Here is a 23,229-nt window from a genome sequence, read left to right as displayed (position 1 = left end):
TGCCCTGTGACTTCTGGCTTTTCCCAAAACTAAAATCACCTTTTTAATGGAAGAGATTTCAGACCATCAATGAGATTCAGGAAAATATGATGGAGCAGCTTATGGCAATTGGGAGAACTGTGTGAGATCTCAAAACACCTACTTTGAAGGGGACTGAGACATCATTGTCTTATGTACAATGTTTCTTGTATCTTGTATCTTCCTCAATAAATGTCTCTATTTTTCAAATTGCATGGCTGGACACCTTCTGACAGACCTTGTATAGATAACAAGCATTTAAATGAACATATAGTACATCCATAAGAGCACATACACTTTTCTCTATTACCTATAAGAAATAAACATAGGTATAAGTGTAGCTATAGGTATACATAGATACATACATATATATATTACCAAGGTATAAGAGTCTATAAATTTATTTTAACCCTTTAGAGTTTAAGGGTTATATAAAGCTTGTTATTTGCTATGGTAGAACTATTGAACTTACAGTTTTAAATTTATTCCTCTAAAAGGAATTAAGGCTTATGGACCTTCTTTTCTCTTAGGCTTCACTTGGCCTGATTAGAATTTGCATTATTAATGCTCATCTTTCAAAGAGGATGGTGAAGAAATGTCTTGCTGAGCAATCTCTCTTGAAGTCATAGAAACTACAAATTTCTAAAGGCAAAGAGATCATACCTTTGCTCAACCTCAGTGGTAAGTGCAGCCTTTTGCCTCACTTTAGGGAGAGTGTCTATCGAGTTATACTGATTGATGATCTGAAACAGGTTCAATGCCAGAGCAGAATATAGTAATTGTAAAATTGTGAACATATCAATATGTAAGAAGGTAGATAATAGAATTTGTGGAGAATGGTTAGAACACCCAGACAGATTTCACTCAGAGAGAAAGTGAGGTAGGACTTCATTAAAAAACAACAACAAAAGAGGTTGTCCTATTTGTCATATATTGTGCTTTGCTAAAATAAAGCTCATTCAGCAGTTAATTTCATGAAATATAGTGCGAAATGAGCCAGGTATGTCTAAGGGTCTGTGACATTCTGCTTTTCCCCCATGCTAAAACTTAAGTATTTTCTTTTCTTTTAATAAGATTCTATTTATTTAATTTTAGAGAAAGGGGAAGGGAAAGAGAGAGAGAGAAAAACACCAATGTGCAGTTGCTATTCACACACCCTCAAATGGGTATCTGGCCTGCAACCCAGGCATGTGCCCTGAGTGGGAATCGAACTGCTGACCCTCTGCTTCGCAGGCCAGCACTCAGTCCACTGAGCCACACCAACCAGGGCCAAATCCTAAGTATTTTCATCGTGTTCTCCCTGGCCATCCATTAAATGTCCCAACCAATCCAAGGATAACTTCAGTATGGTGGGCTCCAATTCTAACATATTATACACCCTCTTACTTTTCAACAATCTTAGAACAATAAAATAAAACAATCATCTAATTTGGAAAACTTATCCAGGGCAATAACTAAAAATATGGTTCTAAGTTTCACCTTAAATTAACTCAGAATCCCCAGAAAGGGGCTGGATAGTGTTGGAGTGGTACTGAGTTGGAATGCAATGGAAGAAAGCTGGAACAAGCTCTTGGGACAATTTTATGATCAGCAAGTCTGGGAAACCCTGGCTTAGTGGCAGGTAGCCTGGTAAGATTCAAAGCCTTTGGCGATTCATCATTAGTTGATTATAGTGCTATATTTACATTTACTACCTTTACAACCTCATGCTCTCTCATGCTTTTAAATATCATCTGCAATCTAAAGATTCCACAACATGTATACCCTGTCCAGAGTGTTAGTCATGCCCCGATATCAGCCTGCCTCTTCCATATCTCCAATTGAAGGTATAACAGATATTTTAAAGTTATGTCCTCACCTGAACTTCTGAGTTTCCATTCAGTCCTGTTACTCACAGCCTTCACCATCTCTACTGACCTCATTTTCAGGCCAGCTGTTATTACAGCACCCAGACTGTCCTGTGTTCCAGATAGTACCCTAAAGATGAAGCCAGTGTGCTCAATAAGTATTTTAATATCCTATTTTAATTTTTTTACTAAAGCAGTGGTTTTCATGGCATGGTTCTAGACTGACAGTATCAGCATCACTTGGGAACGTGTTGGAAATTCACATATTTGCCCCCCACCCCAGGTGGCAGACCAGCTGTATGTGTTCTAAGAAGGCTTCCAGGTGACCCTGATGGTTCTCAAAGTTTGAGAACCACTGTGTTTAAACATCTCTTAAGTAAAACTGATTAATTTAATTTTTAATTTTCATTAGCTGCAATGCAAATTTAAACAACTTTATGTGGCTAATCGCTACCTTACTGCGTAGCCCAGTTTTAAAGATTTTTGCTTCCACCCTGCTTCAAAAATACTAAAGGCCCAGCGAGCAACATGCATCAGGGAAGATGGAAAACATGGAGAGCAATACCAGATAGCAGTTCAAAAATGTTCTCTGCTGATGATCACTGGGGTATTCACTGTACTCTTCAAATTCTGTCTATATTTAAAATTTTTGTCCAAGTAAAAATTTGGGGAAAACATATACTGCCACAAATTAAAGCCCAGTTATAAATAGATTTATGTAGAGGGATCTGGAGGTATGAGCGTCAGCTGTTTTGACTGAGCCAACACGAACAAATGGTAGGGCCAATGAATGAGAAACCAGGAGCTCCATGTGAAGAGAGAAAACGTGGATACTTTGTGGTGAGAAAATAAAACTCCACTGTCAGAGGGAAATATCAACTCTGCCTCCAGACATTACTCTGAATGGGAAAGCTTCTTTCTCTTCCTGAGGGCTGTAGAGTTGGGTGCCTTCAGGGTGGAGGGAATGCAGGTGAGTCAGTGTGAAGGGATTCTCTGATGAGTTTCTGGCCTAACTTCTTATAAATAAAGAAATCGAGTTGGGGGAATGAGCAGTATCTCAGGTAAGCATTTTCGGATGACAAGCTGGGAAGAGACAGTTGAGTGGAGCACGGGCAATTGACACAGAGATGCTGAAACAGACGCAGGGAGGGGGAGGTGAATGGAAAAGGCAGAGAGAGTAAGATCAGTGAGGAAAATTTTACCCAAGGAAGGAAATACTATAGCATCCTCCATAACCTCAAGTCTACTGGGCCCAAAGTCTGCCTTCCCTTCTTTATATTTGCAAACTCACCAATTTACATTATGGCATACAACAGAATATGGTGTTTATCTGTTTTATATTTTGTCTATTTACTTTTACTGTGTTCACCAGAACCACCTATTTTTCCTGGAGGTTTTCCTTTAACTTATTAAATATATGATAAAATATATAGATATAAGTAGACCAGTGTAAAAATTGGGGAGAAGAAAGTCAAACAAAAACAGAACTGAAGTGCCTCAACAGTTCTATTTTACTAAATACTTATGGGATCAATACTTATACGGTACTCTGTATTTGGAGTCATTGTGAGCAAAAATAATTACAGGCTCATTCAATTCTTACCCTACGCCTAATGCTACTCTGTCCATGAAATATTACCTCATTTAATATTCTTTCTGGGGTATTAGTCTCATTTTACAGCTGAAGCCCAAAGAGGTAATTTTCCCAAGTTGACAACTAGTGGACAGTGTTATTGGGATTTGATCACAGATGGCCTATCGCCACAGACCAAACTGTTACCTACTATATTTTATTGGGAGGCCTTAAGGTGATCACCATTTAGTAGAGAAGATTAAACAAACTACAAAATACACCATAACTTTAATACAACAAATATACAAATGAAGTCTCACAAAGCACTATGTATACAGTGGAAATTATTGGTTATAGAGTGCTTATTGTGTGTCAGAAACTTTTCATATGTTGTTAAGTGTTTAATCTCCCTACTAAATAAAGAAAATTAGGCTCAGAAAAGTACTTCCCTGAGTCATAAAAGTAAATAGCATAAGAGGAGCTCCAAGTTAGGTGTGCAAGACCATGTTTCTGCCACTATGCCATGCAATCTCACACACCGGTTCAGTTATGGTGATTCCTGAAGGCTTCATAAAGAATAAGATTTCATATGAACTACAAAGTAGATTTTCTCAGTTGGAGAAAGAGCTCAGAGCAAAGTTGGGGGTAGCATTCCTAGAAGGAATAGCTATCCTGTTTACCTGGAATAAAGGCTCTGTAGAGGGAGAAATATAACATAGGCCTTGAAAAAACAGTAAGGTAAGGGGTCTTTAATGTCGAACTGAAAAGTGAGACCAAAGTGAGTCAACAGAAATGTTTAAGCTAAGGAATGTATATGTTTTTTAGGGAACACAGAATTTTTCCTGGCCTGAGATCAAAAAGAAATTTCTCATGAGACCTTATCCAGGCAACATCAGATTGCCAGGAGTGTCAAAGCAAATTCCCCTAGAAGTTTTAAAGTAACTAACACTCATGGAGTGCTGAGCATGGTGTTTTAGCAAATAATTTAAACTCAGAACAAATTCAATGAAGCAAATTATATAAAGTTAGTATGGTGCAAGTGCGCAACTTTCCATTGGTCTGACAGCCCAAGTGTAGACTTTAAAGACCTCAGGAAGGTAGCTTGATCCTGTGTCCCTTTAACCATGTTCCTTCCATCTTTTCTCTCCCATGAACTTTTCACTCGGTTTAAGATACAGTTTAAGATTATATACTTACAGTTTAAGCATACAGTTTAAGATTATATACTTTGATGAGCTCCTTGGTTCTGTATGGTTCTTGGTGGTATGTTCTGCTGCATACCAAGTGCAGATTAATCCACTGCTGTTAATATCAGACCAGCAGCTATTACTAATCGTCCATTACCACAAATACTTTGTGTGACTACAAATGTTGGAAACGAAAAAGAAAATCCTTATGAAAATAATATGCGCTTCTTTGGGAGGAATACTCTTTTAGAAGACATCAATGAAAGATAGTGCCTAGCTTTGAAGCCTGAGAGAGTAGCCACCCCCTGCTGGCATGGGAAAAACGTCAATGTTCATTGACTCCTTAACAAATTTAAAATAAGATTCGACTACAAATCACATCAACTAAATTAGTAACAGTAGGATCAAAATTTGGAATCCATGTAAATGATTCTACAAAAATCACTTATACCTCAAATCTTAACTATTAAAAAATACCTTTAAATAGAAATAGGAAATCTCTTCATCCATTCTATTTCAAATTAATGCTCTAAACAACTGAAAACATCTAGGAGCAGCTAAGAGTTGCCTGCTGGGTACAAGCATAAAAGTTTGCACAGAGATAAATTGTCAGCTTAAAAAATCAGCAGTATCAGTTTTTTTTTAAAGCCCTGAAAAAATTTTCCTCTCATTATCAGGGCTGCAAAAAATTAATTTAATATGCATTCTAACAACAATCACGGGATTGCAGTAATGCCTGTAAAAATGAGCCCAAGAAACACATTCCACTTTTCTTTTAAAAATTTGATTTTTCTGCGCCACCTTGTGGCCATAAGGCAACTACCACAAGGGTAAAAGGGCTTTCCATGTGCTGGTGGTGCTTTCGAATAGCCGCATTGCGGAACGGGCCTCAACACAAACGCACCTAAAGTGGTATCCTTCCTTGCTTGTAACCAGAGATGAGACTCAGACTTGCCCGCTTTCCTGCTTACCCCCCTATTTTCTTTATTTTTTAATTCCACATCCTCCGACCCACCTTCCCACTGTCCTCTGAGGGTCGCTTCTCTGCTTGACCTCCTTTGTCTTCCCCACCAACTGGTCACGCCCCTTTCTCCACCCGCAGTTTTTCCCGCGAGTCTCAGTCCTGGTCCCCCTCCTCCTCCTGCAATCCCTGCAGCGAGGACCCGCCCCTTCCCCCCAGCAGCCAATGGCGGCGCGATCCCGTCTCAGCCAGCCCCTCCCACCACCTCCACAGTGAGAGGGGGGTCAGGGCCTGCGGTGGCGCCTGGACCCCTGCTTCCTCTGCGGCCTGCCGCGATCGCACTCCCCAGAGGCCCGGCCTGTGGCCCACTTTCGGGAGAACCATGGACTCACAGGGGTTGAAGGTGAGCGGGCAGAACCTGGACGTGGGTTGCTTTGGGGTTGGTACAGAGTAAGGGGGCACGGGGCGAGTGTGGGCTGACTGCGCGAGGTTGTTATTGCCCTGCTGTGCCTGATGCCCCAGCCTGGCTGGGCAGCCCTTAACCTCCATCACCTGGTTGTTCTCTCGTGCCCAGCGGGTGCTGCTTTGGAACCCTGAGGTCGGTTAACCTCCCCAGCGCGTTGCTTTCAAATTGCGGTTAGTGGACTTGTCCTGCCCTATTTGTTGTGTGTAACTTTTACTCTTGTGTCCTGTCTGCTCAGAAAGCTTGGTCAACGTATGACACCTACGGTGCCCGCCCCCATGCGATTTCTAGTAACTTGAGGCCAACAAGCGTCAGCTCCCCCGCTCCCCTATTGAACAGTGAAAGGAGCGTATAGGAAATTCAAAGATAGGTTGGAAAATGGAGTAGGAATCTGTGTTTTAGGATGATGTGTTCTTTATTACTGATAGTCCACTCAGCAAATATTTAATGACAGTCCACTTAAATGATGATCTAACGAAGACGGACTGGCAAATAAGTTTCTTTTTAAGACGATGGTCCTTTCCATTTGTTTACTTATTCATTCGTCCAGCAGATAGTGGTGGAGGGCTCACAGTGTGACCACTAGACGCTGGAGATAGTTATGAGCAAACTGAGCAGACCCCACCTTCATACATCTTACAGGCTAGTGCTGGAGAAAACCTTAATTAAGTTTATACACTGAATGTTGAATGCCTCCTATGTGACTGGCATTGTTGTTCTAAGCCCTGAAAATAATAAGCCCTGCAATAATAAAATTAAATACACCTCCCCTGCCCCAGTCTTGGAGCTTACATTTGACTAAGAGGCACCAGATAGTAAGCAAGTAAATAAAATGTGTGCCATATTAGATGGTGAAAAGTGGGTGAAGGACATTTTGGCAGTGATAGGGAATGCTGGAATGTCTTTTGATGTTTTGCCTGAATTTTTACATTATCTTCTTGTGAAAGCTTCCACCACCCTCCTTAAATTTTGGTCATCACCTGAAATTTATCCCGTGTACTACCACCCAAATGAACCCCTTAATAAAAACACTTTCATGCTGAAAACTGCTATGTGGCTTCTTATCATTTAGCCTGGAGGATCAACTCAATACAAGACACTTCTTGACCCTGCCGCCTCTCCAGCTTTGTGATCCAGTAATCCCAGTCTTACTGAAGGCTCTGGAACAGGGAATGACAAACTGTTTCTAAAAAGGACTGTGGCTTTATTCCAAAAAAACCTTATTTATGGATGCTGAAATTTGAATTTCATATAATTTTCACATGCCATGAAATATTTGTCTTCCTTTCTTTTTCTTAACAACTTGAAAACGTACAAACCATTCTTAGCTTGCTGGCCAAAGAAAAACAGGCATAGAATAGAAATGGCCATGAGCCATAGTTTGCCAATTTCTGCTCTAAAATATAGAATAACTTTTAGTCCTCTGCATTCCACCACGTCCCTACTACATTCCATTGCCGACTTTTATCTTGGTTCCTCTGCCTGGCTAACTCCTGTACCTTCTTCAAGAATCCTGAAAGGGAAAATAGAGTTGTGTGTGTGTGTGTGTGTGTGTGTGTGTGTGTGTGTGTGTGTGTATAGGGGAGTAGGAGCTTGCAAATCAAGAATCAGTCCTGAAGTCCTGCCCAAGAATATTTCCCTTAACCTTATTCTTCACTCTTTCCCACATCCAACACTCATTCTCCTTATATTCTCAAAGCAACTTGTAAACTTTCTTCTTGCATTTACTACATTGAATGTTCAGTTTTTCTTAGATTCTAGTCTCACTTGAAAAACTTAATCATTCCTGCACAGGACCCTCCAAGTCTTATCCATAATTCTGTTTAGAGTACTTAGCCCAGTGTGAGATACAAGTAAGTGGTCAGTAAATGTTTGTTGACCACTGTAAGATTGCAGAGCAACCTTACCTGAACCAAGATAGTGGTAGGTGGTATGGAGAGTGGGAAGTAGACTAGAGAAACAGAAGAACCTATTACTGACAACTTACAACTTTTAGGACTATAAGACACACTCCCCAATTTGGGAGGAAAGAGGGGCGCATCTTATAGTCCGAATGTAGCTTACCTGGCTCGCTGTGGCAGGGGGGCAGGGGTGTGTGGCATGTGTTACTTATGTTATTAAATATTTTACCACATTTTTTTGCTTCAAAAAAGTTTTTTTTCTCTTTTTCTCTAAAACCCAGGTACGTCTTAAGGCACTGAAAAATTCAGTACTTAGGGGACGGGGCAAACAGGAAGGAAGGATTCCGCAACTCAGTGTTGGGCGTGGGTGGCAGGGCAAATGGAAGGATGAATCTGGAACCTAGATGAGAGGTCTTGGCTGGACATGTGGTTTTTTATTTCATCAGCATGTAGGGTTAGAAGAAACTTTTTTGCAGACTAGGAGTTTCACAGTACGATATCCTAATTTATCCTCTCAGTGACCTGTAAATGATTAACATTTTACAAATGAGCAAACTCAGGAGCTATAAAATGAGTACGGATCGCATTCAAGAAATGGACCCGAAAGGGGGACTAAAGAGCAGGAGGAAAGCAAAGTAAAAGTGACAAAGTAAAAGTGCTTAACAATGTAGGAGAAAAGATTGAAATTATTAGAAAACATAGATGTTTAATTTTGTTCTGTATTCCTTAGGATTGAGTGCTATGCTCTAACAACTTTTAGATTATTCAAGATTTTAGATAAATATCTACTTAGATATTTCAGCAACAGAATATCCTTGTAACATTTAATTCTTATTTCCTTTTAGGCTTTGATTAATTACTATTGTCAAGAGAGGTATTTCCATCACGTGTTACTTGTTGCCAGTGAAGGAATTAAGAGGTATGGTAATGACCCGGTCTTCAGGTTTTATCATGCCTATGGTACATTAATGGAAGGTATGTGCAAATTATTAACCATGCTGCATAAGTTTTAAATTCTTGTTTTGCACTAAGAATAATTATTCACATAATTTTGATTTTCAGGGAGCACTCAAGAAGCTCTTCGAGAATTTGAGGCTATTAAAAATAAACCAGATGTATCACTTTGTTCTCTACTTGCACTGATATACACCCATAAGATGAGTCCTAATCCAGGTATAGTATTTAAGTACAATGCTTAGGACAGTTTTTCCTGTTCAATTTAATTGTGATTTTCTAAACTGCCGTAGCATTCAGAATGATCATAGTATATTACATATTGTCTATAGGTACTTTTTATATTATATATGTTTTATCTTCCTGACAAAATGTTAAGTTCATCAAGCACAAAGAAATGTGTATGTTACATTACTTTCATATTCCTTACAGCCGATGTCAGGATTTTCATTTGTATATAGAAATTGTCTGAGTTAACGTAGAGGTAAATGTATAATAGCAGTTGTTAAACAACCAAACAAAAAAGAATACACAATAGCCAAAAACAGGTGGTATATAAATTGCTCTGCAGGAGCCAACTTTACAACTCATTGCATTCAAATATATAGCTATATGCATTGTCTTTCTTCTACTGTATCTTGAGCTTCTTGAAGGGCCTGTACATCCCTCGAGAGGGCTAACTCGTGGAAGATATTTAGTAAATTTCTATGAAGTGGTAGTTTGGAAAATATGACTACATTAAAGAAAGAACTTTTTGCAAAACCAGCAATTAAAATTGTGTGAACTGTTCATATATGGTGTGTCTTTATTGCTGTGGCAAGAGAATGTCAGAGTTATAGGTAAAAAAAAAAACTAGCATTGTGTTACATATATGTATCCAATAACAGTTAATAGAATTATTAATATAGTTCTTGTGTCAATTAATCAGACAATAAACCGGTGTCTTAGAATAACTTTTTAAGTATTAGAAAACACATTTTTTAAGCAAAGGGTCACATACCGCCTTCACCCCCCCCCACACTTGCTCAAATCAGTAGAAAGTTATTTAAGACATTGATATGTTTAGCAATCAGATGCTTATGTTCTGCAAGGATCCGTGCTAAATATAGTTAGAAGATAGAGAAGAATTATAAGAGTAATCCATGACATCAAGCTTGTGATCTAATTGGAAAAAGAAAATGTAAAAGCCACAAAGATTAAATTCTACTGTTACCATTAAGTAAAATGATAAAAACATATGAATCTGCCATTAGTTGAAAATAGGATATACTGTTCATTCATAGGAGTATCCTGGGAAATCTTTGTGAGAGGAACTTAATCTGATCTTTGAAAGACAGGCAGGATCAGTGTAAAGCGTCTTTGTCAGACAGGAGAAATCCCCAGGCAAACACAGGGAAGTGGTTCAGGATTAGGCTTTTCTGTGGCTCCCCTTTCTTGTTCCCCAGTAGGAGTACATTAAGCCAGAGTAGAGAATTTTAAGAGGATAGCTATAGTCAATAAGTCTTTAAAAAATAGTATAAAATGTTTCTCAAGTCAAGTTTTCATTTAATTGGCTATTCTCAACAGTATTGGTTCTGTTAGGAAATGTGATTTCTCAGACACAAAGATGAAGGCACAAATATTATCTAGAGAAATTTGAGTATTGACTGTTTTCCACCACACAGGATGTGGAGTAGGCTTGAGCCAAGGTGGGGCCCTGGTGTTTGTCAGTATTGCCTGGAAAAGGCCTAGATTGTCATGTACATTCTTCCTGAATTCTGCATGTGAGCCCTGAGTAGGAAAGAGCTTGAGCTGAGATCTGGCAAGAGCTAACTGTGACACCAGCTGGCGCCACAGCTAACTGATGCCTCCTCAGGGACCTGATAGAAATCTGGGCAGAAAACTGCAGTTCCTGCTCCTGCCCTAATGAGGTTTTTTTCTGTCTCTGTATTGTGGTTCCTTAATGAATGTTTCTGAAGGTGTTCAGGCAGGTGTGGAATTTGTGGGACCAAAGGAGTCTTCTGAAATCCAGGCTGGCTGCAGCCCACCAGAAACAACTTTGTTTCCTAAAGTCAGGAAGTGATACGCTGGCCATTCCACATTTAAATTTAAGTTTGTGTCATTGCAGTTCAAAGGAAGGGTCACTTATCTCTGCTTGGGAGCCATTTCCAGAAAGGTAGTCTGTTAGAATCATCGCCCTTGACCTTGACATGGCTTCTTTCTTATTGCAGAATTGATCCATATTCTCATTTGATCCAGGATTTTGATCTAATTTACCTTTGTGTCCGAAGCACATATTTATATGTGGTGGATTTTATAGTAATAATTAGTTACTAGAAGTAGGCCCTCTATTAAAGAGAGCAGTCAGTCAATATTAAACTCTGTAAGTAACAGTAATTATACTGCCTTTCACTGGCCTGTGGAAGTAGCCTGGCAGGTTGATATATTTGAGAAATGGATTAGGGAGTTGGGTAATTTAAGAACTAGTGCTTGTTTGCCTCTACTAATATCATTTTAGAACCAGTGGTAATTTTTTCAAGTCTTAATTATTAAAAAAATTCCATATGTAGCCTTTATATCTTGGGAGCAACATAAACTATAGAACATTAACCATATGTGGCTATTAAGCATTTAGGTTTAGCTTGAGGAACCAAATTTTAATTGAATTCTAATTAATTTTAAATTTAAAACTGATATACTTGATGCAGTTATTAGAAAAGTTACATTTGGAACAAGGAGTAAATGAGTCTCCTTTTTCATAGATTTTATGAAATCTAAGTACAAATTAAAGTATTTCTGAAGAAAATTTAACAACTTAATGAGATGTGGTGTGTATAAATACATGCCAGATTTTAAAGATTGAGTTAGAAGAAAATGCAAAGTATCTCACTGGTTTTCTTATCAAAACATTTTGAAATGATAATTTAGATATATTGGACTAAATAAAATATATGATTACAATTAATTTTATTTGTGTTTTTTACCTCTTTAATGTGGCTACTAGAAAATTTTAGTTACATATGTGGCTTGCGTTTTATTTCTATTAGACAATTCTGCTCTAGAAGAACTTATTTCTCTGCCCTGTTAATCATTGACCTATTATAAATACTTGACCTAGAGTGTAATTTTTACATGTCTTTTTTTCTCTCCCAGATAGAGAAGCTATGCTGGAATCAGATACCAAAGTAAAGGAGCTGCGTAAAGCAGCAGAACCAAAAGCTTTGTACCACGCGGGCTTGTTTCTGTGGCACATCGGTCGTCATGATAAGGGGAGAGAATATATTGACAGAATGATCAAAATGACAAACGGTAGTAGAGAGGTAGCTGCTTTTCTTATTTTGAAATGGTAACCTTCAAGGGAACACGTTATTTATATATTCAGTAATATTTGCTGTTTAATTTTTTATCCCAGTCCACTGTCTTCTCACTTTAAAATTAATGGCTATATTTTGATATTTTGTAAAATTGTGGTTCTCAAGGGTTGTTTATTTTTATGCTGTTTGTTAACACTTGAAAAGATCTCTTCCTGCCTCCCTTCCTTTCCCTTCCTTCTTTTTTCTTTCCCTTCCTTCCCATTCTCCTTATTGAACTGCCCTAGACACAAGGCACCATAATTTGCACTGTTAGTAATAAACAGATAGGAATGCCTAAACTTTATTTTGATGAATGGATCACCTAGTAGTGTCGTGGAGCGTGTACCCAGCTAAATATTATGGGGAAGTGTGATTAAAGTGCAAAGGAAAATCATAGATGACATTTATTGCTTGCTTGCTTTGTGCTACACACTATTTTAGATACTTAAGGAGAGATCACATCTGTGTTAGGAGGCTGAATAATTTCTTGAAGGAAGTAGCATTTGAACTAACACCTGAAAGGTGGATAGTTTCTACAGGCAGAGATCGTGGAAAAGGGAAATAGGTACTCCCAAGGTGGGAAGTAACCGATGGAAATGAGAAAAAACAAGGAGACATTGGTTTGGGGAAAAGTAAGGCTCTTGTTTTGATAGGGTATGGGGTGCATAGGTTGAAGAAAGGCTTGGAGAGGTGGGTCAGGGCAAACTGAAGGATCATGGCAGCTCAATACAGTATTTGTGCCTGATTTATTAGTCATTGAAAGACCATTGAAGGTTTTAGTCATTGCAGTGATGTTACTTGAGTACACATTCAGAAGACTAATTTAACAATGGTTTATGGGATGAACTGACCTGGGGAGAAACTACCATAGAATGCAGCAAAAAGACAAACAAAAAAATGGTACTGCTTTCTGACAGAATATTTTGAGGGCCTACACTAAAATACTGCACAGTGGATATAAATTTGAGAACTATTAGGACCCACAAGACTTGTCAACTGACTGTAAGTAATGGGGGAAAGGTATTGAGGATGTCTCTCAGAGACCAGTTAACATGAATGGAAACTATTTTGAAACGAAAAAGCAGTCTTAAAGGGAGGTGATGTATTCAAGGAGGACGTGCTCTGTTTCAGGCTCTGGAGAACAGTGAGATAGAGATAGTAGATGAGCTCTTGGAAAAAGGAGAGAAAAGTCTAGAAGAGGTTCTGGACTTCAAGAAAAAGTTTGGGAATCATCCACACAGGGATAGTAGTTGAAACAATTTGAATAAGGACACAGATCGAGCACTGTTGTAGTAGGATAAGCTGTCTTTTCAGGTGAAATACAGGGAGGTAAATATAATCTCAGTTAAAGATTTATAAGTTTAAGCCCTGGCTGGTGTAGCTCAGTGGATTGAGTGCGGGCCTGTGAACCACACGATCGTGGTTCGATTCCCAGTCAGGGCACATGCCTGGGTTGCAGGCCAGTTCCCAGCAGGGGACCCATGAGAGGCAACCATACATTGATATTCTCTCCCTCTCTCCTTCCCTTCCCCTCTAAATATAAATAAATAAAAATTTAAAAAAGATTTATAAGTTTATGAGTTAACTTATAAAGTTTTTGATAGAAGAACAGATTTCCTAATTTTTATTTGACATTAAAAAGAAAAATATTCAACCTGTGTCGATTTTGCTAACTCTATAAATCTTGCAACCCATTGACTCACTAACATCTCTGAAGGTAAATGGCTGTGACTCCTTCAGTGTTTAACTTGTTAGGCCACTTATTCTTCCATCTGAAACTCACTGGACTAGTCATAGAAATTAAGGAGACTGTTTTCCAAATTATCTTAATTTTTAATATAAGTGAAGAAAGGCACTTGCTTTTCCATTTTAATTCATTTAGTCTGTTTGCCCAAAGAGAGGTCACAAATTCTTTTTTATGTATCAAATTACGTGTTTAAAAATTATTAATAATAATTTATGAGCAAAATCCCAATAAGAATATTGGTTATTTAGAATTAATGGAATATTGGCCAAGCTTCTTCTTATTAATATTGAAAAGAGCAGTAAGGCTAAAATTCATAATACTTTCCCACACTCTAGGCTGGCAAGAGTTGCAAAGTGATTTTACTGCACAGTTTTATTCATAATATTATTTGATAGAGTGATTTTTGTTACTAATTACCAAAAAATGACATTAGGTTTACCTTTTTTACCCATTTTCTCCCCAGAGAAGTGGAAGCATGATTAGAATTTTTTGTTTTACAGGGACAGATTTTGAGAGCATGGTTTGACATTGCAAAAGGAAAAGAACCGTATACTAAAAAAGCACTAAGATCATTTGAAGAGGTATTACAAAATGGAAATGACATTTTTGCTCTGCTGGGTAAGGTGAGTTGGAGTTAAGGTAAATAAATCATGTTTTAAAATTCATTCATAACATAGTTGAAACCCAGCAAAACTAAGTAGCTCAAAGAGATAATTTTTCCTGTTACTCGGACCACTTCTCACTTGTAAGAGGGACTTAGATTTGTATGGGACAATGAACAGAGAACTAGAGAAGTGCATTCCCAACCAAATTCCTAAATCCTGTATCAGTTTTAATTGTTTTTGTTTTTGTTGTTGGTGGTGATGGTTCCTATGATATTTATTGACCAAACGTGTATAGTGTGTCTTATATGTGTAAGGCATCACTCCAGATACTGGGATACCCTGAGCAAAATAACACCTCTTGCTTTTATGCAGCTTATAATCTCCTGGTGGAGACAAAACAAATGAAATGAGGAAGTAAATGATACAGTATGTCAGCAGATGATCAGTGCAATGGAAACATAAGTCGGGAAAAGGGGGAGAAGCAGAGACGTAGTATGAGCTTGCAATTTTAAAGGACGTGGTTAGACAAAGTGACATTTGAGCATAGCCTTGTAGGAGGAGAGGGTGAAAGCTCTGCGGGCACCTAGAGGAAACATTACAAGTAGGGGCGATAATAAGTTTGAATACCTTAAGGCATGTTCATAGGTTTAGTAGGAGGCCAGGAGACTAAAGGGAAAGAATGAGGACCAGAGTAGCAGTGAAGGCTAGAGGGAAAAAAGGTGGGTGTCAGGCCGGGTGGGGATGGGGGAGATGATGAGAGGCTGAGCTGGTTCTATAAAGCTCTTGTCTGTTACTTTGAACCAGGTACACAGCCAGTAAAAAGAGAGGTAGTGTCATCTGTGGGGGCAGAGTCATTAGAAATCATTGTTGGGTAGAAATGTTTAATTCGGACCCATTCTTCAATCCTTCTGTTACTTTCTGAAGATCTTAAATATTTTTTTTTAGTTTCTGATTCTGTAAAAATTAAGCTTATATATTAGGAAAACAGTTTTTAGATAAGCAGTAATAATTTAGAGGGATAAAAGGGAGAAAGAGAGGGTCTTGGCTATTGTTAAAGTCCCCACATTGCTCTTTTGGATGGTGAGCTTGTTCAGATAATGGCTGCCAGTACAACTAGTACTCCGGCTAGAGGGAGTGGGGACTCAGCAAATTTTTTAAATTTGTTAAATTTTAAAATTTTTTTCTTGATTAGTTCTCTCTTTATTCTTTAAAAGTTAATTGATAATCTTCTGAAGCAAGGCTGTTATTTTGGTGTTAATATATAAGCAGCTTATGAGGGATTTACTTTTTTTTAAGATTGTATTTATTTATTTTTAGAGAGAGAGGAAGGGAAGGAGAAAGAGAGGGAAAGAAACATCAATGTGTGGTTGCCTCTCACATGGCTCCTGCCAGGGACCTGGCCTGTAACCCAGGCATGTGCCCTGACTGGGAATTGAACTGGTGACCCTTTGCTTCACAGCCCACGTTCAATCCACTGAGCTACACCAGCCAGGGCGGGATTTACTTTTTACCTTCAATAATTATGATTAGTGTAATTATTTTTTCTGATATAACCCATTTCAATTTATTTATTTTATTGTTGTGTAAGTGCAGCAGGAAGGTTGCATTAGTCTAATTCCAGTGAGTGGTAATATTAACCAAATACACAGCAAATTTAGTTTCAATTAATATGGTGTCCTGCATTCATATGGGAGGTGACAGTCTACGGAAGTATTAGATTTCATCTCACATGATTTTGCAATTTACATTACCAGCTATTTAAGCAAATTCCAACAGCATATGTAATTTTTAAAAATTATTTACATTAATATTTTTGCTATTATTATCAACTATTGAGAAATTTAAGTAATTTATTTTGACATAATCAGCAGCAGTTTTAGATGGTTTCCATGTTTTCCTTTAATTATATGGGAATATAATCTCACACTGATTTCAGGGATATATTACATTTGTACTGTATTTCTCTTGAGACTGGATACTCATTTTGAACTGAAATATTCTAGGACTAAATTTATTCCTAACAGAGATCCAGGAGCAAAATTTTAAGTCTGTCATGTGATAAATACACCTTATTATCTATTCTTAAAGTACTAACTATAGTCATAGCTTTATTTTTTCTGACTGTGAAATCAGTTCATGAATGTTGTAAAAAATGTCTCAGAATTCTGTAATACCTGATAAAAAATAAATATCACCATTGTAGACAATCAGTTAAACTTTGTAAATGACATCTCTTCATATCAGTAAATATAGATGTACAAATCTACATCATGACTTTTAATTGTCACCTAAAATTTTATTAAATAGATATACCATAATTAAATCCTTATGAATATTTTGGGTAATTTTTATTTTTTCTATTATAAATAATTGTACCATAATATAATCTATATGCTTCTTTGTGGTCTTATCCAATAATTTCTTTAAGGTAATCCCTAGTAGTGAAAATGATGAAGTAGAAGGAGTTGTTTGAACTTTATTTTGCTTATTCATTTTTTTTATTTTCATTTTTCAATTAAAGTTACATTCAATGTAATTTTGTATTAGTTTCTTATTCAGCATAGTGGTTAGGCAAACATATACAGTCATGGCTTGGTACTTGCCAGCTTCAGCGCTCATCAAACCCTATACTCTGTCTCATTTTGATGAGAAAATAATGTTGCAGCACTTGGCTCTTGCTGGGGACTAAGTCACACTTCCCAGAACTTGTATGGATCATGATGCTGCCCCACCAGCTTCATCACTATTTGCTTGTTTGGTACTCATAGGTTTTGGCACTCATCATGAGTTCTGGAATGAATTAATGCTAAATACTGAGGTTCCACTGTACTTTACAAAGTGACCCCCCCCCCAGTAATAGTTCAAGCACCCACGTGGCAGCGTACATAGTTATTGAAGTATCATTGACTGTATTCCCTATTGCTATATTTTGCATCCACAATGACTATTGTGTAACTGCCAATTTGTACCTCTTAATCCCTTTACCCTTTTCACCGAGTCCCCCGATCTAGCTGCCCTCTAGCAACCACCAGTCTGTTCTCTGTATCTGCATCTGTTTCAATTTTGTCTATTTTGTTCTTTAGATTCCACATATTAATGACATCATAATGGTATTTGTCTTTCCCTGACTGACTTATTTCACTGACCTATTTCACTTAGCATAATACACTTTAAGGCCATCCATTCTCTTGCAAATGGTAAGATTTCATTCTTTTTTATGACTGAGTAATATTCCATTGTGTGTATATGCCACAACTTTTTTATTGTCTATTGATGGGCTCTTGGGTTGCTTCCATATCTTGACTGTGAAAAAATAACACTACACTGAACATAGGGGTGCATGTGTTCTTTTGAATTAGTGTTTTGGATTTTTTGGATATATGCCCTGAAGTGAAATTATTAGCATATTTTAATTTTTTAAAATTATGTTCCATTTTAATTTTTCGAGGGACTTTTGTACAGTTTTCCATAGTGGTTGTACAAGTATGCATTCCCACCAACAGTGCACAAGGATTTCCTTTCTCCACATCCTCTCCAACACTCGTTTTTTGATTTATTGATGATAACTATTCTGCCAGGTATGAGGTCAGAATGAGGTGGTATCTCATTGTGGCTTTAATTTGCATTTCTCGGATGATTAGTGATATGGCACATCTTTTCATATGTCTCTTGGCTGTCTGTACTCATCTTCAGAAAAGTGTCAGATCCTCTGCCCATTTTTAATAGAATTTTTGTTGTTTTTGAGTGTTATGGATTCTTTATAAATTTTGGATCTTAACCCCTCATGGGATGTTCCATTGGCAGATATGTTTCCCCATTCAATAGATTGTCTTTTCATTTTGTTGATGGTTTTCTTTTGTGGGCATTTACTTATTTTTTAGCCTGAGAAGATAAAAAAATCTCATAGTTGCTGCTTGTAAATAAACAGGAAATACTTTAGTTTAAAAGAAAACATTATTTTATGGTGTTTCTGAAAACATTTTTAACACTTTTGTCATATAATTATATTTCTCAGTTATTTATTGTTTTCACATTTTTTATTGTTGTTCAAGTACAGTTGTCTCCATTTCTCCCCCACCCCAGCCATCCCCATCTCCCACTCTTGATCCTGCCCCGCTTTGGTTTGTCCATGTGTCCTTTATACATGTTTCTGAAACAAAATCACTTACATAAAATACTATTACTGTTCTATAATGTTTTAAAGTTTTGTTTTGATAAAAACTTTTTTTTTATTATAAAGGTTGTAACTGTTCCTTATGGAAACAGTTTTTTGAGAAAACAAAAGAAAAAACATGGGTCCTAGCTGATTGAGGCCTGACTCAGTCGGTGGATTGAGTGCAGGCCTGAAAACCAAAGGGTCACCTGTTCAATTCCCAGTCAGGGCACATGCCTGGATTTCAGGCCAGGTCCCCAGGAGGGGGCACTCAAGAGGCAACCACACATTGATGCTTCTCTCCCTCTCTTTCTCTGTCTAAAAATAAATAAATCAAATATTTTTTTAAAGACATGGAAAATGTTAAACTCTAGTTTTTACCTACTTCAGGATAACTGATGTGAGAACCTTGGTGTATACAATCACAGTGTCAATGTCATTTTTTTTCTCCCATTAGGCACAATGCCTTGAAATGCGCCAGAATTATTTAGGTGCTCTGGAGACTGTGAACCAGATAATTGTGAACTTTCCAGGTTTCCTTCCTGCTCTTGTACAGAAAATGAAACTACAGCTAGCCTTGCAGGACTGGGACCAGATGACTGAGATCGCACAAAGGTTAAGTAAAAACAAGGGGCACAAGTGCCTTTGGATCTGGCCGTATATAACATTAAGCAAAAAGAAAATGGGTGTTTCTCTTATTGTAAGATTTTTTTAAATTGACTTTTCTAAAAATATAGAATTGAGGAAAAATTTAACATTGCATTGCTTAAAACTGATTTTATTGGTTAATATCAAGATCTGACTAGCTGTTGCAAGACAGGCTTTCTTTTTTATACAGTGTTTAACCTTTATTTTTTTAGCTTAGTATTTTATGGTTATCTTTTTATACCCATTCATACAATGATACTTAATTATTTACTAAAAACGAGTAGCATTCAATGAAATGAACATACAAATAGTTTATTTTTTCTGTTGGTAGGCATGTAGACTGTGTACCTATATGTACATCTTTATTACAGATACAGGATATTTCTGAAGGATGGGTCCTTGAATGAGGGATTACTGAATCAAAGTGTATTGAATTTGTTAAAAATTAAAAATTGATAAAAAACATATAATGGCTTAATGCAGTAGAATCTTTGTTGTTGTTGGGTGTGGCTCTTTTGGGCCGGTGTTGCAGTTGCTCAGGTAGCCCTTCCTCTACACTGTCAGTCATAGACCTGGGTGGGCTCTTTCCATCTTGCAACTCCGCCATTGTCTGACACCTCATTACATTGGTATCCAGCCGGTAGATGGGGAGAATGTGGAGGGATTTTTCCTCTTCTCTGAAAATCCCAGGCCCACAAAAGGCATATATTGCTTCATCGGACATTGGCCACATGTGACTGCCAAGGTGGCTGGGAAATGTTGGTTAGCCACATGGCCAAATAAATAAGGGAAGAATGGCTTTGAGGAGAGAGATTGAAGTCTCTGTCTCAGGTATAGACACTTAAATTTTGATAGACGCTGCTAAATTGTTCTCCTAAGAAGGTGTACTAATTTATACTCCCATGAATAGTCTATTGACTGCATCCTTCCCCTATCCTCACCAATTCTATTATCAGTGTGGTCGGTGGGTTTGTTTTTAAACAGCCTGGTAGAATAAGAATGGTATCTTTTAAAATTTTTTTATTTTTTAATCACGTTGAGATTGAGTATCATTTTATCAAAAATAGTTAAAAACTATTTTTTTCTACATATATACTGGTCTTTCTTTTTAACTGGGTCTATTTTCTCCTAAATTTCCAATGGATTTTGATGTTTTTAGGGTAAGTTCTCCATTATGTAAGTTCTCCATTGTTTTCTTTTTGATAGTTTTTTTGGGGCTCTTCTTTTGCAGGTGGCTTTCAGAATTAACAAGTTAAAAATAAACTTTTTAAGATTTTAACTTTAATTGCATTAAGCCCACAGATTATTTGGGGAGAATTTTTTCATCTGCAGATAAGTATTATCAGGCAACTATCCCTACATAGCAAACTACAACAAGTCTCAGGACATGTGATAATAAGCGCTCATTTCTCACTTTTGTGTGGGTCAGCCAGGGTCAGCTGATCCAGACCAGGCTTGGCTGGGGCTCTGCCTCAAAGTTCAGGCCCAGCTGGGTGGCTATGACACCTCTTTGCAGTTTGGGCTCTGGTCAGCTATCAGCGTGTTCTCCCGGGGCCTCCAGTCAGAGAGCAGCACTTACCCAGAGGGCACTGTTCTCATGGTGACAGCAGAGATGCAAGAGGACAAGCAGAAATATGTGATGCTCCTGAAACTTAGACATGGTACACTGCCACTCTTGTCCATATCCCATGGGCCAATATAAGAAAAATGTGCCAGTCTATAGTAAGGAGCAATAAAGTGCACTCCAGCTTTTGCGGGAGGGACTGTTCAGTTACATGGCAGGAGGTACGCAGTCAGGGAGGGGGCAGAAACTGGAGCTAGTAATCTAATGTACTGCACCATCCATGAAAAGAAACCTAGTGTGTTACCTCAGGGCATTTAGTTCCTTTTCTAAATGCCCTTAACTAAAGTTTATATGGATTTTTATAGTTTTTGTAGGCTTTTTATATCTTTTTTATTGAAGGGGGGTTGTTCCTATTATTAATAGACTATTTGTCCACATTATTTTCTAAATTTTTTATCACATAGAAATCTATTTTAATGATGTGAATTCCATTAACAATTTTTGAAAAATATTCAACCCATCCTTGCATTCCTGGAATTCTTGTAATAAATTTGCCTGATCAGGATGAATTATTCTTTTAATGTACTGTTGTATATAGTTGGCTTATATTTTATTTAGGCTTGCCAAAGGGACTCCATGATATTTCTATATTCTATTCATACCTTTTTAAAACTTATTAAAATTAAGATTCAGATTTTTTTCATTTAAATAATGAGGTTGATGATTTTCATAACGGAGATCCCATTTTACAAAGTAAATTTACTTGTTTAAAATGACAGTGGCATAGTCAGACCAGCAAAGTAAGTTTTTAAGCCCTCAAATAAAAGAAAATACACAACTTTATTTCAACAAATTGCTTTTTCTGCAGGTTAATGCTTCAAGATAAACAAAATGTGGAAGCACTAAGACTGCTGGCTCTTTACTATTTGTGTAGGGAAGGGGATACAGAGAAGGTAAGTTGTTATCTATTTACATTTCCTACATTAGAAATGTAGGAAGTGCCCTTTTAGAATGTATGTCATGGTAGTTCATAGCTGATTCTTGAAAATACACTTTAAGGAAGAGGTGAGCTTCTTAAATCAACTAGTGAAGTAAAACTTTATGTAGTCAACATTACCCCTAAAAATTCCTTTGATTGTTATTACAGTATATGTGATTTTCTTCATAAAATTCCCATGCAGTGATATGCTTGATAAATGTAACCAGTGATACTGCATGGGGAAGAGTGCATGCACAAACTAGAAGTCTAAACTATGTATTTTTAAGATTTAAGTGAGTTTGCATAAGTTAAGTGGGCTTAGGATGAAATTGCATTGGATCTTACAGTAAGATACATGTTTCTCTAGCAGTGAACATGTTAACTACATACTGAGTCACGGAACACCAAAATCCAGACTGAAGCAATCGGTATTATAATATGTAGTAGATTTGTTAAATTAGATAATGTGACAGTACCTAATGGGTACTTTAGTAAATACTAAAAGACTTTTAGTAGGGGCAACTCTTTAGTAAATTTTCCAGGCATTAAAATTACTTATAGTAAATATCTTAATGATTTTTATGTTCTATATAATACTTTAAATATAAACCAGGCTACATAGGTAATCCAAAAGGTGATCTCATAAGATATTAATGTTTATAAATACATTATTATTCATATCTCATTTGTGTCAATTAATTATTGTAGAGGGAACTTGGCATGTGCAGTTAATTGAATATTACAGGTATGTTTACCCATCAAAGTTTTCCATTCAAACTTTGAAATTGAAAGAACATATTCTAAAACTCATATTGAAAGAACATATTCTAAAACTCATATTGAAAGAACATATTCTAAAACTCATTCTTTATTGATAATTATTTAGCTTTTGTAAAGAAATTTTAATACATACAAGATTTCATTGGAAGACAAGGAATTTATACAAATATCTTTGAAAATAATATTTACTATCTGTATGTCATATATATATATTATGTTCTTTATTTCATAGTTTATTCTACAATTACACTGGGTACTTTTGTTTCAGGCTGCAACCATGCTGGAAAACCTAGGAAATGCCTTGGATGCCACAGAACCCCAGAATGCTCAACTGTTTTACAAGATCACAATAGCCTTCAGCAGAACTGTAAGAGTGCCCACTGTGTACCAGAGCTCGGCTCTCTACAGCTGGAATAGAAAATACGTCACAAAGGTTGAGGCTCCAGAGAGCATGTGGCCTGGAGTGAAAACATGATCTGTATATAAATTTGCAATACACTTCTGAGAAAGGCAGTCC

The 23,229-nt window shown here is 37.2% G+C and overlaps 1 protein-coding gene across 1 annotated transcript in view; it reads left to right on the top strand.

Moving 5' to 3' along the window:
* Window positions 1-5,854: 5,854 nt before the first annotated feature.
* Window positions 5,855-23,229, top strand: part of TTC21B (tetratricopeptide repeat domain 21B) — a 70,664-nt gene continuing 53,289 nt past the window's right edge. The window contains exons 1-8 of the mRNA XM_037143081.2: window positions 5,855-5,989; window positions 8,796-8,925; window positions 9,013-9,123; window positions 12,037-12,203; window positions 14,484-14,606; window positions 19,199-19,356; window positions 21,822-21,906; window positions 22,981-23,079. Coding sequence (XP_036998976.2) covers window positions 5,969-5,989; window positions 8,796-8,925; window positions 9,013-9,123; window positions 12,037-12,203; window positions 14,484-14,606; window positions 19,199-19,356; window positions 21,822-21,906; window positions 22,981-23,079 — 894 coding nt within the window. The 5' untranslated portion in view covers window positions 5,855-5,968. The remainder of the gene's footprint in view (window positions 5,990-8,795; window positions 8,926-9,012; window positions 9,124-12,036; window positions 12,204-14,483; window positions 14,607-19,198; window positions 19,357-21,821; window positions 21,907-22,980; window positions 23,080-23,229) is intronic.

The sequence above is a fragment of the Artibeus jamaicensis genome, unplaced genomic scaffold, assembly GCF_021234435.1.
Source record: "Artibeus jamaicensis isolate MK-2021 breed Jamaican fruit bat unplaced genomic scaffold, CSHL_Jam_final contig_391, whole genome shotgun sequence".
Classification (NCBI taxonomy): Eukaryota; Metazoa; Chordata; class Mammalia; order Chiroptera; family Phyllostomidae; genus Artibeus; species Artibeus jamaicensis.
The sequence above is the reverse complement of the archived record's forward strand: the minus strand, read 5'-3'. Positions and strand labels throughout refer to the sequence as shown.